General features: G+C 40.7%; 1 protein-coding gene across 2 annotated transcripts; it reads left to right on the forward strand.

Annotated features, from left to right (window-relative positions):
• The first annotated feature begins 93 nt into the window (after window positions 1-93).
• On the forward strand, window positions 94-13,523 carry TMEM233 (transmembrane protein 233). Of its 2 annotated transcripts, XR_011729736.1 has the most exons (4): window positions 94-706; window positions 7,342-7,476; window positions 11,692-11,873; window positions 12,032-13,523. XR_011729736.1 is itself a non-coding variant. In XM_071763365.1 (3 exons), exons 1-3 carry the CDS (start codon window positions 518-520, stop codon window positions 11,701-11,703), a joined length of 336 nt encoding a protein of 111 aa, XP_071619466.1. In that variant the 5' UTR covers window positions 94-517; the 3' UTR covers window positions 11,704-13,523. The 2 variants fall into 2 exon arrangements, 1 of the variants encoding a protein (XP_071619466.1); XM_071763365.1 differs by having other exon boundaries at window positions 11,692-13,523.
• The last annotated feature ends 2,568 nt before the right edge of the window (window positions 13,524-16,091 follow it).

A 16,091-nucleotide genomic window follows, 5' to 3' on the forward strand; every position in this document is an offset into this window, starting at 1 on the left:
CTGCCTTTGCAGACAGTTTGCCCCTTGCTGTCTGAGCTCACTGGCACTAGAAATGTCTAAGGACACAGCAAAGTTCTCCGGTGTCGGGGGGTGACAGAGGGGTAGTTTATGCAAGCTCTGAAGTCCTTTAACTGCAAGAAGTTAAAAAGTTTCAGAAAAGGCAGGAGCAGCCGAAGGCCGGGTGGCTCGGACCCGCCGCGGCAGGACCGGGATAGCGGTTCCCGGGATAGGGCCGGGAACTCTTGGCCGTCTCCTGCCAGCCCCAGCCGGGACAGGGCGCTGGAAATTCTCGACGATTTTTGCTTGGTTTCCTTCTTTCCCCGATTCCTGCTGTGAATACACTCCGGGGTTAAAAGCCCGGGCGTACGGTTGGCTGTGAGCGGGCCGCCCCCCGGCGCTGCGGGTGCCGGAGGCGCGGCGGCGGGCGGCTCCTTGGCTCGGTGCCGCGGCGGGGTCACGCCTGCCCGGAGCTCGGCGCTGGGCTTTCCCAGCCGCCCGCCCGACGCGCCGCAGCCCCATGTCCTCGCTCCCCGCCGCTGCCGACATCAAGAGGGCTCTGGACAACAGCCCCGAGACCAACATCGAGGATGAGTTGCCCGACGAGCCGCCGCAGCCGCGGCCCAAGAACTACCTACTCCTCAGCATCCTCGCCTGCTTCTGTCCCGCCTATCCTGTCAATATCGTCGCCTTCGTCTTTGCTGTCATGGTGAGTAGCACCCCGACAGGTGCCTAAAGCTCTGGGTGGTCAGCCACCGTGCTCCGGAGGGGTCCTGCCTGACACCTGCGGGGGCAAAGCAGGACTGGAGGAGCTGTCAGGGTAATGGGCATCCAGCAGCCTTCCCAACTACTTGTCCCTGGTGTGTCTTGTCAGAGTTGGATCAGCAGGCTCAAACAGAGGGTCCCCTTAGCTATCCCAGTAGCAAATATAAAATGCAGACTGAAGGTAATTCAGATCAAGTTTACGGTATCAGGCTATAGAAGGAAGTGAGGTTTATCCCAATAGCATCTACTAACTTGCACACTGAATAAGCCACACTATATCCATAGGTGAAAGTGGCAACTGGGGAGTGGAAATCAGATTTGCAAAGGAAGATACGTGGTTTCTATTTAAGATAATCAAATATGATAACAAATGCCTTTTTACCACTATAGAGGTTCTTTAGCCTTGTACTACTTGCTAGAATAATACATACAACAGTAACAATTGTAGGTTATCATCAAAAATCTTTATAAAATTGCGTATTGAGTACATTGAGAGAATAGCCTTATTCCTGCAACTCATAATTGATTTGCATAGTCCTTAATAATCCAGCAACCCCTTTAACTTCAATATGATTCTTAGAAGAGAATCATCTTCTCAGAGTTAAAAGCTGCAGAGTCAGATCCAGAGTTTTCTAATAGGATACATGATCAGTGTGACCAGTAATACTGCAATGGATCTCTGTTGTTTAGCAGCTGAGAAGGCTTTTAAACATATATTTTCACCCTTTTCTCTGACAGCCAGGCTGAATACGTAAGTAAATATATAGTTGGGGGGTTTTTTGCAGTTATATATAAGAAATATTATGTATATTTAAAATATACTAAAGCACCCTCTTACAAAACCATCAAGTCTGATAAGAAATCATATAGCCTAAGCTTGAAAATAAAGGAGTTATTTCAAAGCCCTCTTCACAATCTTTTTTGTCCAGATAAGTGTTAGTTGTCACTCTTCTTTATTTCTGTTTATTTTCTTTGTTTTTAATTGAACTGTACAATACACTCTTTTCCTTGTTTTGAGAAGATGTGATTCTGCTGGTACCCAGCATCCTTTCTATGTGTGGACACTTCAGGTGCTATATAAAGTAATGAGAGCTGATGATCTGGGGCTTTGAGCATCTGTTCACCATGGCAGTACTTTCACCAAAGCACAAGGGCTGCACAAAAGTGTCAAGGACAGAATTTGGCCTCTAAAGATTTTTGCACCCCATATGGAGAAATCTCCACCCACACTGTAGTTGAAGTTCATGCAGGCTTTTGGAGTCAGGCTTCAGTCGCTGTCACCAGTAGATCTGTAGAAACCTGGGTGGGAAGAGCACTTCCTGAATGCCAAACAGTCTGTGCAGGTCTCAGCTGCCCACTCCCAAATCAATAGTTTCCACTGCACGTGAATCCTTTGTTTCAATATCATTCTTACCTAAAACCTCATTAGCTTGTTTCCTACAGTTACTAAGGGTAAACACTGGGATACAAGAGTGGTTTCTTTTATTTTCTTACAGAAGTTATCTCTCTAGCATGGAGGGCTTTCCTTAGATCTTGTGTCAGAAGAGATACAGACCCAGGAAGTTCTTTTATAAATTTCCACTGTCTAGAATGGGCCTGGAAGGAAAAGTCCTGTTGGCTAAAGGGGCATGATCTTCGCCTGTGTCATGTCCTCCTTAAGTGCTCTCAATTCAGAAGATGTTTTCACTCTGTAAGTAGATTCTGGGCTCTAACACACCCCCAAGTTAAATGACAGATTTGTCTTCAGTCTTTTCTGTCTTTTCTGCTGCCCCATTTACAACTCCAGCACTGGTTTCCTCACTTCTTTCTCACCTTTAGAGGCACAAACCTTACCATTTCAGATTTTACCTCCTTGACTATATTTTTAGAATCAACCTTTCCCAAATTCTCCCTGTTGTGATAACCTTTTCTTGTTCCTTACCTCCTCTGTGAAACAAATGTTTCACATTACAGGACTAATAGAGTGGCTAATGGAAAGACATTCAGTGGCATCAGTGTGTTGATATATTTACATTATAGGAACAGTCTCCTCAAACTAGTTGGTGATTCACTGGCCAATGTCACTGGGCAGTTTTAGCAAATGGAGATCCATTTTCCCCAGAATCCTGGCCAGGACTTCTGTCTGTAGGATCACTGTTCTCAGTATTCTTCTGCAGTGCAGCCAGACTCTCATCTCTGCTTCCTGTTACTTATAGCAGCTATATTGTATTGCTGTGTGATTATTTTGGCTCCCTCAACCCCAGAGGGGCCTGACTCAGAGTCTCCTTACTCTTTGTTACATGGGTGTGGCTACAGGATTCAGGGCAGGGGTGTGCAGGTACCAAGTCTCATGTGACAGAAGAGACTTCAGTGATGCTAGGCAGTGTGTCACTGAGCTCCTTGGCTCCTTATCTGCAGAGGTATCTTTTCCCCCTGCTGTGAATCCGAAGAGCACTTATCTGGAGGTGAACTGCAGGTTGTATCTGAGAATGGGCTCGGGTGGGCTGGCTGTAGGGGCAACTCCCCTGGAACCAGAGCTGGAGGGAGGCTGTAGGGGCAACTCTGAAAAGTCAGTTGGTTAGATACTGCTAATACCAGCACTGAGGTCTGGCAATTGAACAAATTTCATTGACTTTTCCCAGCACAGCACCTTCAGTTGCCTTTATTTCAAAGATCTGTATGTCATACTCATCATATAATTCCATAGGGTCTTAGATTTGTAACAACTTCAAAACAGTCTCTCAGAAGCTATTTCTCCCTGATTGTTTGCTCCTAACTCCCTCTTCATGTTGACAGAGTTCTGTTTAATCATTTGAATGTTTCAGACAACATTGTCAGCCTGTGACAATCATGGCTCATCTGCCTCTGATAGTAACAAGTTCTTGGACTGCATTTGCTACCCTTGAATTCAGACAATTTGCATATATATTAGTTTCTCTAACCAGAGACAACAATCAAGAACATGGTGGAAGTCAGAGGACAATGAAGGATGGAAATTGCTTTCTGAAGCAATCCTGACAAGATGTGTATAGTGTGTTGGCTTTAGTCAGATCACTGACTAGCGTAGTGGCCATTGTTTCTGTACAGCTATACGTGCCTTTAGTTAGGAAGTTTTTTGAAAAGTTTATTTATACAGCTTTTAAAAGTAGCTTATAGGTACCTGGGACAGCCAGTACCTACTTTAAGAGAATTAAATTACAAGGATCAGCATCTCTAAAATTTTTGCATGGTCCTTATATTAGCAAACTGGTAAACTTTTCCTCTGCATCAATGCTTTCAACCTGTCCCCAGAGACAGAGAAGTCCAGCACGTGTTCACTTGTCACTATACAGCCTGCAGAGCAAAATCCCTCATTCATTGCATTCTGCTCATCATCTGCTTTTTTCGTTTGTCTAAAAAGCAGAGATCAAACCTGGTTCTGAATAGCTCCCTGAGTCCCCCTCTGTTCTTTCTCTTGCCCTGTGAATTGCTCTCACAGTGAGGAGTCACACTGAGTCAGCATGTCTTAACCTTCCTGTGGTCTGAGCTAGACAGAATGTCTCATTTCCAGGCAGTCACATAAGGTTTGTTACAGCCTGGCTCATCGAAGGTGTAGAAAATGTTGATCAGAGAACTTCAGTCTGGTCTGCCCAGATTTGCAAGAGATGTAGAGGAGGATTTCTGAAGTAATTCAGTATTTTTCATGTTTATGCCATAAACAGCGCTCTAGGACTGTGGAACAGAAAGTGATATTAAAGGGATTAATAGTTTATAGCTAATCCAGCAAATTTTTGCTCATAGGACATTATTGCTTTCTTGTTGAACTGACAATATCTTTTATAAATAGATATGTATTAACATAATGAAGTTACTGAGATGGCTCAAGTCAATAAGCAGCTGTGGAACTGTAGCTTTAATTTAGTTATTGACTTCATAATGAGTGAGGTAGCAGAAACCTGAGAAATCATACGGTATTAGTTTGAAAGTGGGTGAAATCTATTTTAAAATTTGGATAGACCAAATGTCTCACACAGATGCTGTGCTCTGTAAGTATTGCCTAACCCCTGGAAATAACAGATGTAATATTTAAGGCTTTAACAGCTAATGTTGTCTATGCCTAATGTTAAAAACTGGAAACTTGGTCCAAGGGCCCTTTGAAGTAGACAACCACTCCCCCAGACCTCTTATTTTTTCATGAATTGAAATTCATGAAGTTATGCTATTTACTTTAAACCTCTTAATAGGGAAACTTTTGTCTCCTTCCTGTCTCTCCCAAATCCTCTTCCTTATCGCTAGTGTTCTTTTCCTCCTCTTCATTGTGGATTTGTATTAAAATGACATTATTTATTAAGGTGCACAGGGTGATTAATTTACACAGTACCTCCTCCAGACTTCCTAAACACATTAGTAAAGTGGCACAAAACTGCAAGCTGGTCCTTCCATGTCTTGCTTACACCTCTGTCTCAGTCTTGAGACCACATATTATGGTGAACTGAATTTAGGGTGTTTGCAGCACCATTCTCTAAATGTCATGTGAAGCAACATCTTTGATGGGTGGAGAGAATGAAGTATTGTGCAGGGTTGTCAGTGATGCTTCTGCATGTTTCTCCCTGTAGCTACAGTCACAGTCATAGTTGCTGACAGAGGCAGCAGAAGGCAGAAGACCAAGCCAAGCCATGTTTCTCCTAATACTTCTATTTACCTTCCCAAATGTATTTTGGAAAAACCTAAGAAAGTTCTTATCTTGTAGACAGGACTGCTGGAAACAGTGGAGTAACTTAGGTGAGAGGAACTGTGCCAACCACGTTTTTGTAACAGGAGGCAGCATTGGTGGAGAATCAAAGGTGACATCATGCTATTTGACTGTGTTTGTGTCCATCTCTCATTTTCATCTCTTTCCTCTTACCCCACTGTATCCTTTAAGTCTGCTAGCCAGCCTCAATGAAATTTGACAGCAGAGCAGAGGTATTAGCAATATTCTTTAGGGAAATGCAATAGAGAAACATTTAGGCATGTAAGCTTCCAGGAAGAAAAGAAATGTATCAGTGCTCTCTTTAAGGGCAGAGTGCATCAGCAGCTCAGCCTTTCTTAGACACCAGAGAATAAGTTCCTGCACTTATCCTTGAGATGCAATTCTAGGAATATTGGCTTCATTGCTTTGGGACTGTCTTGGCACGAGGGATCTTACTGCAGTGCTAGCTCCAAGGATGCATCTAGCCCATTAACTTCTGTGTGCTCACTAATTGACAGAACACACACAGATAATGTCCCTAATTATTTTTCTGCTTAGGATAAAGGGCTACAACAATGCTTGGTACTCTCTGAAGTTCATTCTTTTCTTGCTCTCCAGTCTCAGATCCTTACTCTGTTAAATTAGCTGTTGTTCTCTCTTTGCTACAAAAAGTGATTCATAAATAAAGCACTTTTGTACTAGCTCTTGGTGGTACAATCTGAATTATTTAGTCCACAGAACAGTTCATCTGATCGGGTCCCCATACTTCTCCCCACACACAACCTATTTCTGGGATACTTCCTGGAATATTTACAAGATACTAATTCCCCAAGGAAGTATGCTGAGATAATTGAATAGTGCAGTCTGATAAAGAAATCTGGACTCAGATTTGTGGTTTATAAACTTACACTCTCCTGATCTTACAAAACAATTCTTAGTAATAATACTAATTTTTAAAATTCTTTGATAGCATCTTATTCTTGGAGAAGAGTTACTACAAGCTGTTAGACCTGTGAACTAGAATACTTCAGTGTCCTTCACTGAATCTTTTATTTTAAAAATATAGGCTGGTTAAAAAAACATATTAATTCAGAAAATCCTACAAGCTGTCTCACAAAAGACTAGATGATCAGAGTGGTCTATCACACCTTGCAATCTCTGCATGTAATCAATATAAATCATTTACTATATCATGGGTGGATAGAGATTAACTCGGGTCTGTTGAGGTAATATCCATATGTCTGCTGGATACTTTGGGTTGTATATGATGATAATTATCAGTGTGTTCTAAAAATGCAAAGAGAGAATTTCTATCCAATGAAGGTGGCACTGGGATGATTTGTTCAGATGGTCTATGTATCTTTGACTTTTTTTTCTACCACCAGAAAACTGCATAATAATTCTTCAAACTTTGTTTTGAAAAGTAAAACATGAGAAAAATAAGAAATTAGTGAACTTTTTTTCAGAAGTTTTCCTGAGGCTTTCTGTAAAAATGCAGCTTGTTCATGCTTCTGTTCATGCTAATGGTCCTATAAACTTTAGAATTTATTGCACTGCTAGTGAAGTGGCCAACTAACAGTTCACATATACTGCCAAAGTATTTACAGAGAAAAAAGACACTGATTTGTGCAAGTGGGTGGATTAGAGTTTATTTGACAGGTTTTATGCTGGTGTGTACAACATATGAATACATCCTCAGCACTGAAAATCCCTGCTTATCTTGGACTGTTGACAGTGGATGTGTATTTTTACAAAGCAAATAACCATTTTCTGAAGTCCTTTCTGCAGTGCCAATGTGTACCTATCAATGTTAGTTCAAAGCAGTCGCATTGGTTTGTGTCAAGATTTCAGTTTACAATAAAGTCACAAACTCTGTTTCTCTACTGCAGGCTTTAAACAGTTACAACCAAGGAGATATAGAAGGGTCAAAAAGACTGGGCCGCAATGCACTCTGGGTTGCTGTTGCATCGATTATCATTGGCCTTGTTATCATTGGAATCTACTGTGTAGTTCATTTCACAACGGTAAGCAAAATGCTGCTGGTTACAATGCAAGTAGCTTTTCTCTGTGCAGGGGCTTCAGAATAAGAAACTAAGCAACTAGCTACTAATGTTACAATTTAGTGGTGGGTGCATGTTTTCTAAGAGCAAATTTTATTGATTTTGCAGTTTAGAAAATACTGTTTTCTTTGGTTAAATGTGAACTGACTGTCTTAGCAGCAGTGGATTTTCTAGGAACTCTTGCAGCTCTCATAGGTCTCTCCAGTTCAGGATGGTTGCTTCTTGTTTTTTCTGCCCATTAGTTTCACCATCTACAAGACCACGTGTATAGAGAGATGCTTAGATTTCAGGTAATAGGGTCCGTAGGTGCTAATTTTCAGTCTCATGTGTCCAATATATCTTTTAACTTTGCAAGGAGGAGACAATTGCTATTTTACCATTTGCTATTAAGGTGACCATAAGTATATCAAAAGTGACCACAAATGTAATTTTGATTTGGCTTGCCATGGGTAAAGGTAGTTCCCCCTCTCAGTGCTGACCTGTCTACTTAAATTTGAAAAGTTAGTGAAGAAACTTGACCAATGAATCTCTCTACACAGTGGTTACCCAGATGGATTATAAGCTTAATTGGAAAAGAGGGCAAAAGTAATTAATTAGGGTATTGATATTCTTTCTTAAGGTTGTGCAACATTATGTTCTTTTCTCCATAGTAATGTGCACTTTCTGACAAAGTAACAGATTTAAATCAACTTTTATTGGCTGTTTTAGTTGCAGAGCACTGTTTAGTTTCAGTGCACTGTACAAACATGCATAAACTTATAAACAGAAATCACCTCATCCACCACTGAAATGCAAACATCTCCAGGGGGTAGAATAGAGCAGCTGGTTACATGTACATCATTTTCAGACAAGAACTTGAAGTGTGGCCATATTGAACTATAGAGAAGTTAGTGGAGACAGGGTCCATTTCTGTGGGATATTAGTGGTTGGTGCCACAGAATAAGAAGCTTATTGTATATGCAATAATTTTCCATGCATGTTGCAAGCATGGCTGGCTGTTTGGTTCAGCTCTTGTTCAGTTTGTTCAGCACTCACAGATTTAAAAACAAGTCACTTCAGGCTGGGGGTGCCAAGTTTTGTAATTGACAGCGGCAGTAAATTCCTCTGTTTGCTTCTGCTACCTTACTCATCATTTCTCAGACAAGGATAGCAGCTTGGGGTTTTTTTAAGTAGGAGAAGAGAAGGACAGCACAGGAGTGGCAGGCAAGACTGACCTGAAGCATTCACATTAACCAGGGCATACCACCTGCAGTTTGTTGGAGTCAACGTTTCACTCTGCTACAGAAAGGACACTGTGCTGAATGTGTGAGTGCTTCTTCGTGCCCACTGCCAGATACTAGTGGTAGTTAGCACTTTACATCTAGCTAGTATTTGTAAGCACCTCTCACCCTTAAAGAATTAAGCATCAGGAAATTGGTATATTGCAACTCTATTTTTTCTTTAAGTTTTGTCTTTTTAAATCTTTTAAAATTCTTTTTGGTGGTGTTTTTTCTTGTGGCTTTGATTTTTTTATTTTTTTATTTTTGGGGAGGGGGTTTGTTTTTGCAAGAGAAAAATCTCTGTGGTAGATGGAAGCATTGTCAGGTCCCTGGGAACCCTCAATGCACTCCTGACATATTAATTTCTGTATTCAGTGAAGTTTCCATAGAGGTTTCTTAGCCAAATGGTACTGTGGGTTTTGTTGGGTATCCAAGGTTTCCTGGATTCACTCTGCACTCTGGCTTTCCTGTCTCTTAACTATTGCCCTTTCTCCTCTCATCTGTCACCCTATGAAGAATCCTTCTAAGGAAGGGTTTGCACCTTTGTCGTGATTATTCCCCAACAGCCACTTTATTAGTAAGATTAAGGCCACAATAGCCTTAATAGAATAATATGATAGCCCTGTAGCAAAGACAGGCAGCAGTTGCTTCCCACAGCTGTAACCTGGACAGCTACTGGAACTTTGCATGTGAACTTTGGAGCAGACTCTAAATTCTGTTTTGTTTTGATGTTTGTCTTCACATTTCATTTGTGTCCCACTGACAAGATCCTAAACCCTTTTCTTAACTGGATCTCAACATGTTGTGTTCTGTTTCATGCTAGTGTGGGAATCATGCATTCTTGTGCCATTGCTGGGTTTGCTGCATAGTCTATTAGTCTGAAACAATGTGCAGCTTCTATACAACAAAAACTCACAGGAATTCTGCTTCCTGCAAAGTATATCATATAAGGCCTGTGTCTTTTGTGCACCTCTAGTGGTTGTCTGCCACTACTGAGTCAAGTAGAAATGTGGAGAAGTCACAAGAGGTGTTAGAAGTAAAGAGAGAAGCTCCTCTGTAGAGCTCTGACTGAAATAGTGGCAGTTTTGGTATGAGCAGTAGCCAAAATACTGAAGGAAAGGGATGCAAGAAACTCCTGCCAATGGACCAGTGCCCAAGACTTTTTAATTCACATCACACACTTGTTGTCTTCATTTATCTTGTACCCTAGGGCCACAGGCAGGACAGAATTAGTGTCTGGTAATAACTTCTGTGAGAAGGATAGTTGTGTTTGGTGACTTATGATATTTCATGCAAACCATTATGATACTTTAATACTTCCACAGAGGAGTGTGAACTTCTGACCCCTCCTTTAATCTCACTTCCTTTACCCCAAGGAAGTCAAAGAAATACCATCTGCCAGCATGGCTTTGGAAGAAGACAGAGACAGACAGGCTGTGCAGAAAGTACTGTATTATACTGTTTCACAATCTTAAGCATATGTGCAGTAATGCAACATTGGTAATTACTGGTAGAATTTAGACTGTGCACCAGGGGCAGATGTATACATACATTTTTCTTGCTAACTTAGAAACAATTCTTCAGGAGAAAAAGGAATGCAATATTGTCTCAGCTGTCCCCTTACTAAGGCTTTCAGAAGCCTTTGCAGCCATTTCACTGAGTGGCTGTGTCTCTTTCAGAGGCAGAATAAACTGAGGGGCCAGTAAGATAACACAAATTATACAGCCAGCCTCCATCTTACATTGTAAATCCTCTTCTTTCTACCTTACCACAGGAAAAAAAGGTCAGGGAAGAGTGCCTGCCTTTCAGTGCAGGGATTGACCTTCCATTAACTGACAGAGCACAAAGCCAGGAATTAGGACATTCCTATTTTCTTTTACCACATTAATTATTGGTGTCCACCTACCCAGTGAGCTCATGCTGCTGCTTTTCTATCAGTAAGGGTGCTAACTTATTATCTCTTTAATACCCTGCCTCTCTTTACTGGATTTGTAAGAACATAAGAGCTCAAAGTCCTCTACCTGTCTATCAAACATATTCAGTCTGTTCAGAGTCTGAGTAGTGGGTAGACACATGTAGATGCACAGAGGCAATGTGATTATATCAGCCTCATTTCCTTAGCAGACCACATTTAAAATGTTTGTCCAATTTATTCATCTGTTCATGGAGGAAATGTCCCTGTAATAGAGTCTGCCTACTGGAGTCCTGAGCACTGTCCAAGAGGCAATTCAACAAAGGAGATAATGCTGTCTACAGGATGTGTTTACTGTTCATAGCCCACACCCTAGATCCCACTTTAAGAAGCTGTTAAAAGGTACCTGCTTGATGGAAAGGTGTCCTGGGACTCCAGCAGAGTGCCCAGCATCCAGGGACAAGCCAGTGAGATCAGTATATCTACGAGTAATGTCTGAGACCTACCCCCAACACAAGAATTTGAGGGGTCACTTGTGTTTTTTCCTCTCCTGATGTAGATGCACAAGTCAGGTTTCCCAGTCCTTTTACAGCCTCTGTCATGTATCTCGAATTTCTGATGTATTTACCAAATTGTCTACTGCTGAAAGTATTGCTCTTGTCTGACTGTTACATACCACTTCAAGAAAGCAGAGGTGCTGTTGACCTCATGAAACTTTGTCAAATAAGAGCTCATTTCCTGGCAATGGAAGATCCTAACTTGTATTGATTCAGGTAGCCCAGTTTAAAAATTCAGTTCAGATTGACAGATGACCAGTGCCATTATAAGCTTAGCTCTTTCTTTCAAAACTGTATTGAACCGCTAATCTTGAGGGATGTTTGTTAAGAGAACAAGTGCCACTAATGTGGCATAATGTATCCATTAGATCTTTAGAATTAATAATTTAAACTCACAAGGCAAACTCTGTCTTTTCCTCCTTTAAAAATACATATTTCTGTGTCCTTGCAGCATGCTATCTGAAGACCAAGACTGCACTTGGAGGATATCATCATGTAAACCTTGGGAGATGAAAAAGAAGAGAATGAAATCCTTCATTCCAGACTGTTTGATTTGACCCTGCAAGTCTGCAGAGGCATGTTGCCAGTGGGTGAACTGATAATCCAGTTAGTTAATCAGCATGGCGTGACCAGGTTTTCAAAATTATTAATTTATAAGGAATCTCTCTATAAAGCATAAATTTCTTTTACCTTAATGCATAATGGAATCTTGCCCTAACAGCTTCCCTTTCTTTCTCATTTACATGGAATATGTGCTGGATCCATGATGTTCCCTGGCTGACCCTATGCAGACAAAGCCAACATATTTAGACTGTTTATGGTGCACAATGTAAGATCTGCTGCACAGCCCACTGAAGCTAGTAGAAGAACTCCTCTTTCCTCCAGTGGGTTTTGGATCAGGCCATTAAGGATTTTTTTTTATTCCTTTAAAATAGTCTTGACAAAACACAATCATAACCATGGGTTTGTGATTTTTATCCTGCTATGAGATTTTATAATGCCATGGGTATACTCTGACTCTGCAGCTGCTTTATTCTGTCATCCTCAGATTTTTAGGTCTTTGCCTTTGGATTTTTAACCACCTGGGACCGATTCCAATCACTTGATTATTTAGAGACTCTCTTTCCATAGCATCTGTGTTTTTCTTAATGATTTATTTTTGTTTTGTTGTCCTTCACTGTTGAACTCCCTTGGCTTAGCTACACTCCTGCTTTAAAGTTGCACCAATCATATTTTCCTCTTTAAACTTCTCATATGTAAAAAGTTCCTATTTTTTTATCAGACAAAAGATCATCTTTTTAAATAGTTGTTGTTCTTCATCCCTTTGTTATTGTTCCTCTGGCATGTCACAGAGTTTCTTTGTGCTCTTTGTTCGTGTCTCTTGTGTTTAGTTCATCCTCTCATTTATATATCAGTGCAGTTGGAGATGGACAGACTTTTGTACCCTTACAGAGTTACATATACACTCTTGCTGATCCTCATATTACTCAGTGAAGAGCCTGAGGTTACAGACTTGATTGCCTCTAAATTACTGCAGTTTTTAGATACTTTATGCAAATTTAGCATGGCACAGCTGTGTTTTATTAGCTGAAAGCTGTTTCAAAGAATGTGTTTTGTCACACAAGTGTTCCATGTTAAAAGGAGTAAGCTCTGGTGAGCATAAATACAAATAGCTACATCTTCAGTGGTTGTTGATCCATTTGCTTTAATTACTACTATGTCTTCAAGCAAGCTATGCCCATTTACACTTCCTCTCCTTGCACAAACAAATCTGGACCCACTATCCAGAAATGCATGGGAGTATTGAAGGTGCAAGTGAGAAATGAATCATGCCTGGCAAGAGTACAACTACATGTTAAACACCAGTCATCTCCCAGAAACCTTTGCCTGTTAAAGCATATACCTAGGAGTAGCATGCATTTTCTGTGCCTTGATATTTTACTTTTAATGTGCTTTATCGCTTTTCTTTCTGCTAAATTCTGTTTTTCATTGAAGTCAGTGATGCATTGCCTATCCTTAATTCTTACTCCAGTATAAAACTTCACAAACACTGGTGAAACCAACTGATTCCTTCAGCATTTACACTGATCAAATTCATCCATGTGGGAGTCTTGCCACTGATTTTGATGATCCCAAGAATTTGCTGGCCTGTGAGCTCCTCTTTCGTTTTTGGATACTATTTCAATGGTCTGATACGTCTTGTGGGACTTTTAGTAGCTTGCCTTATTATCCAATATGATAGAACTATCATTGAGACAATAAAATTACTTTTAATTCATGTCCTTTCTGGTATGTGGGAAGTGTCTTTCCTAAGTTTTGTTGCTTCTTCTGTTTTAAAAAGTGATATCCCTTTTTCTAACCCCTTGGATACTTTCAGAATAAAGTGAATCAAAGCTAAAGAAGTTTTTCTGGCCTACATGCTACTATCCAACCAGTCTGTACTCTAGCCAGTACATTCAGGAGTTGCTAGAGATCACTTAATGCTCAAAGTATCAGCAAGGCAGGATCTTTGCTTTGTTTTCAAAATGCCATCCAGAAAGAATGTTGGTGCCTTTTCAAAATGGTTCCTCAATCATCTCTTCTGAGCTTTCCTACAATGAGGGAAAAGTGGTTCAAAGGATGTCACCAAAGGAATTCTCTCAGCAGGTAACGAATCAGATTTCCATCACCTTGAAATGCTGGCATCAAAGTAAACACCATTGCATTGCTATGGTAATAGTTTTCTATGTCAGTGTACTAAAAATGAGAGTGTGTACAGAAAGTTTTATTTTCTGCAAAATATTGAACACCAATACTGTAAACTAAACCCAGCTAGTGGTGTGAGAGGAGAGAAAGATTTCCACAGTTACTTGGGCACTAGAGGTTAGAGACAGGAAACTTTTGAAATATTTTTTGAAAGTGCCCAACGAGGATTTAGATCAATTGCAGCTAGACACCTGACTTGTCCAGATGCTTTTGAAAACCATACTGGAAATCTTGATGCTCATAAATATCTTTGAAGTCTTGTTCTTAATATAATTGAGAACTGAGCCATTGTATCTTCAGTGCTTCTGAAGATAAATGTTGCTACCTTGCAGTGCTATTGATCGGTATAAAAATAAAGGCTTTATATTAAACCACTTAATGTGACAGAGAGGGAAAATGCAGTAATTCTTCTAATGTCCTTTAGTGCTTCTGTGTCATAGGTAATCTTATTTTTGCTTTGCTAATGTACTGGTATCCGTACTTTTAATTTATTTATGTTTACATAATTTTTCATCCATATTTGAGAAATGCAGTGAAACACAGCTTGTACTGGAAAACTAATATGGTCCTTGTGCAACCAAATCATTCTGTTGTAGGTGTGGCAGACATATAAAAAGTGAGGTATCCAACACAGGGAAGCCAAATGACATTTTCCTGATGACAGCAGTGGGTGCAGCAGGCAGAATGCAGCTGTCTGAGGAAGTAGTGCTTTATAGTTTGAAGGGAATATGAAAACATTTCTTTATTTCTGACAGGCTCTGGAAATTACCTGTTGTTGTTGTTGTCATGCATCTAGAGTTGGCTCATTATTCTGCATTACACCTACGTTTTTTTTGTTGTTGAACAAAAACCCCAGACCACCAGAGCTGTCATATGTATGCTCTGAATGATGTTCATTAAATAAGCAAGAGGGAAAGCAGTAAAACACATTTCAACACAACATCTGTGTCCTGGGCAGTTGAACAGTGTCTGTCTTCCACAAAGCTTCTCCAGGCTTCCATTTTTTTTGGATGCAGTCTTCCTTCATGCTGAAAGCACCAACTAGTTCCCAAAGACCAGCTCTCTTTTCCTCCCTGCACGTATTACAGGCAGAGACAGATGGAAAGTTGGAATTGCTGGCCTCAGCTCCTGGATCATGTTAGTGTCTTTCGCTTCTTACAGGGCAGCTGCATTCTGCAAAACAGCAGCGTGCACGTATCTTGATATGTAATCCTAGAGGAGGGCTTCTAAATATAAGAGGAGTTTCTTTGCTGCTGTATGAAGGAGGTCAGCCAGACACTTGAACATGTGGTGTATGTTTCATCAGATTGCACAGCAAAAAAAAAAAAAAAAGAAAATCAAGGGACACTATGAAATTCAATTCTTAGGGTGCCTTCCTGCAGGGACACCCACGAGTTCACAGCTTGTGACTTGAAGATCAGCACTAGCTCTTCAATTTATGTGGCTGAAACCACAATCCATGAACAGTGTGGCTTCAGGCTTCAGAAGCAGTTGCTTTTGTATCTCTTGTCTTTGGATACATGCTCACAGTATGAACTGTTTTTTGCCTGGAGGTAGGTTGTATCTGATTGCTACCAGTGTCCATCACTCAGGATTGGTCCAGGTGTATCTGCTGGAATAGCATGCAAGCTTCTCTCTCAGTTCCTTACCTGGATGCTAACTTTGTCTACTAGTTATTTTAAATGGTTTTGTTACTGATTTTCATCAGGAGAGAGACCGAGCCATCTTCCAATCAGTTTTCACTTTGTGTGCATCATGTTTGCTCATGCACAAGAAGGAAGCATTTGAAGGACTGGATTTCCCAAATAGATTTAAATAGATTATGGACTTAAATAGAAAGAAAGTCACTGGACTGATTCAGGGCCAAGCTGGTAAGCCCTATCCTGGTTACCTGACAGCTGTTCAGGAGCCTTTATAGAATGTGTTGTTTCATGTTGGAAGGGATGCTATCACTAAACTGTCACTCCTGATCATGAGGTAAGCTAAAAGGAAGTTGAACAGATGTGTGAATAACTAAAGACAAAAGTGATTAAGAGTCTTCTTGAAGGCTATGCTGTTAGTTAGAGTCAGGGGCAAAGGCATTTTTATCTAATTCTTTCCCTCCTT

The sequence above is a fragment of the Heliangelus exortis genome, chromosome 19 (assembly GCF_036169615.1).
Source record: "Heliangelus exortis chromosome 19, bHelExo1.hap1, whole genome shotgun sequence".
Taxonomy (NCBI): Eukaryota; Metazoa; Chordata; class Aves; order Apodiformes; family Trochilidae; genus Heliangelus; species Heliangelus exortis.

What these genes read in the sequence shown, in the direction of transcription:
- TMEM233 (XM_071763365.1), top strand. Translation starts at nt 518, where the DNA reads ATGTCCTCGCTCCCCGCCGCTGCCGACATCAAGAGGGCTCTGGACAAC. An exon ending in CCTTCGTCTTTGCTGTCATG is followed by an intron (nt 707 to 7,341) that starts GTGAGTAGCACC and finishes TCTCTACTGCAG; the next exon opens with GCTTTAAACAGTTACAACCA.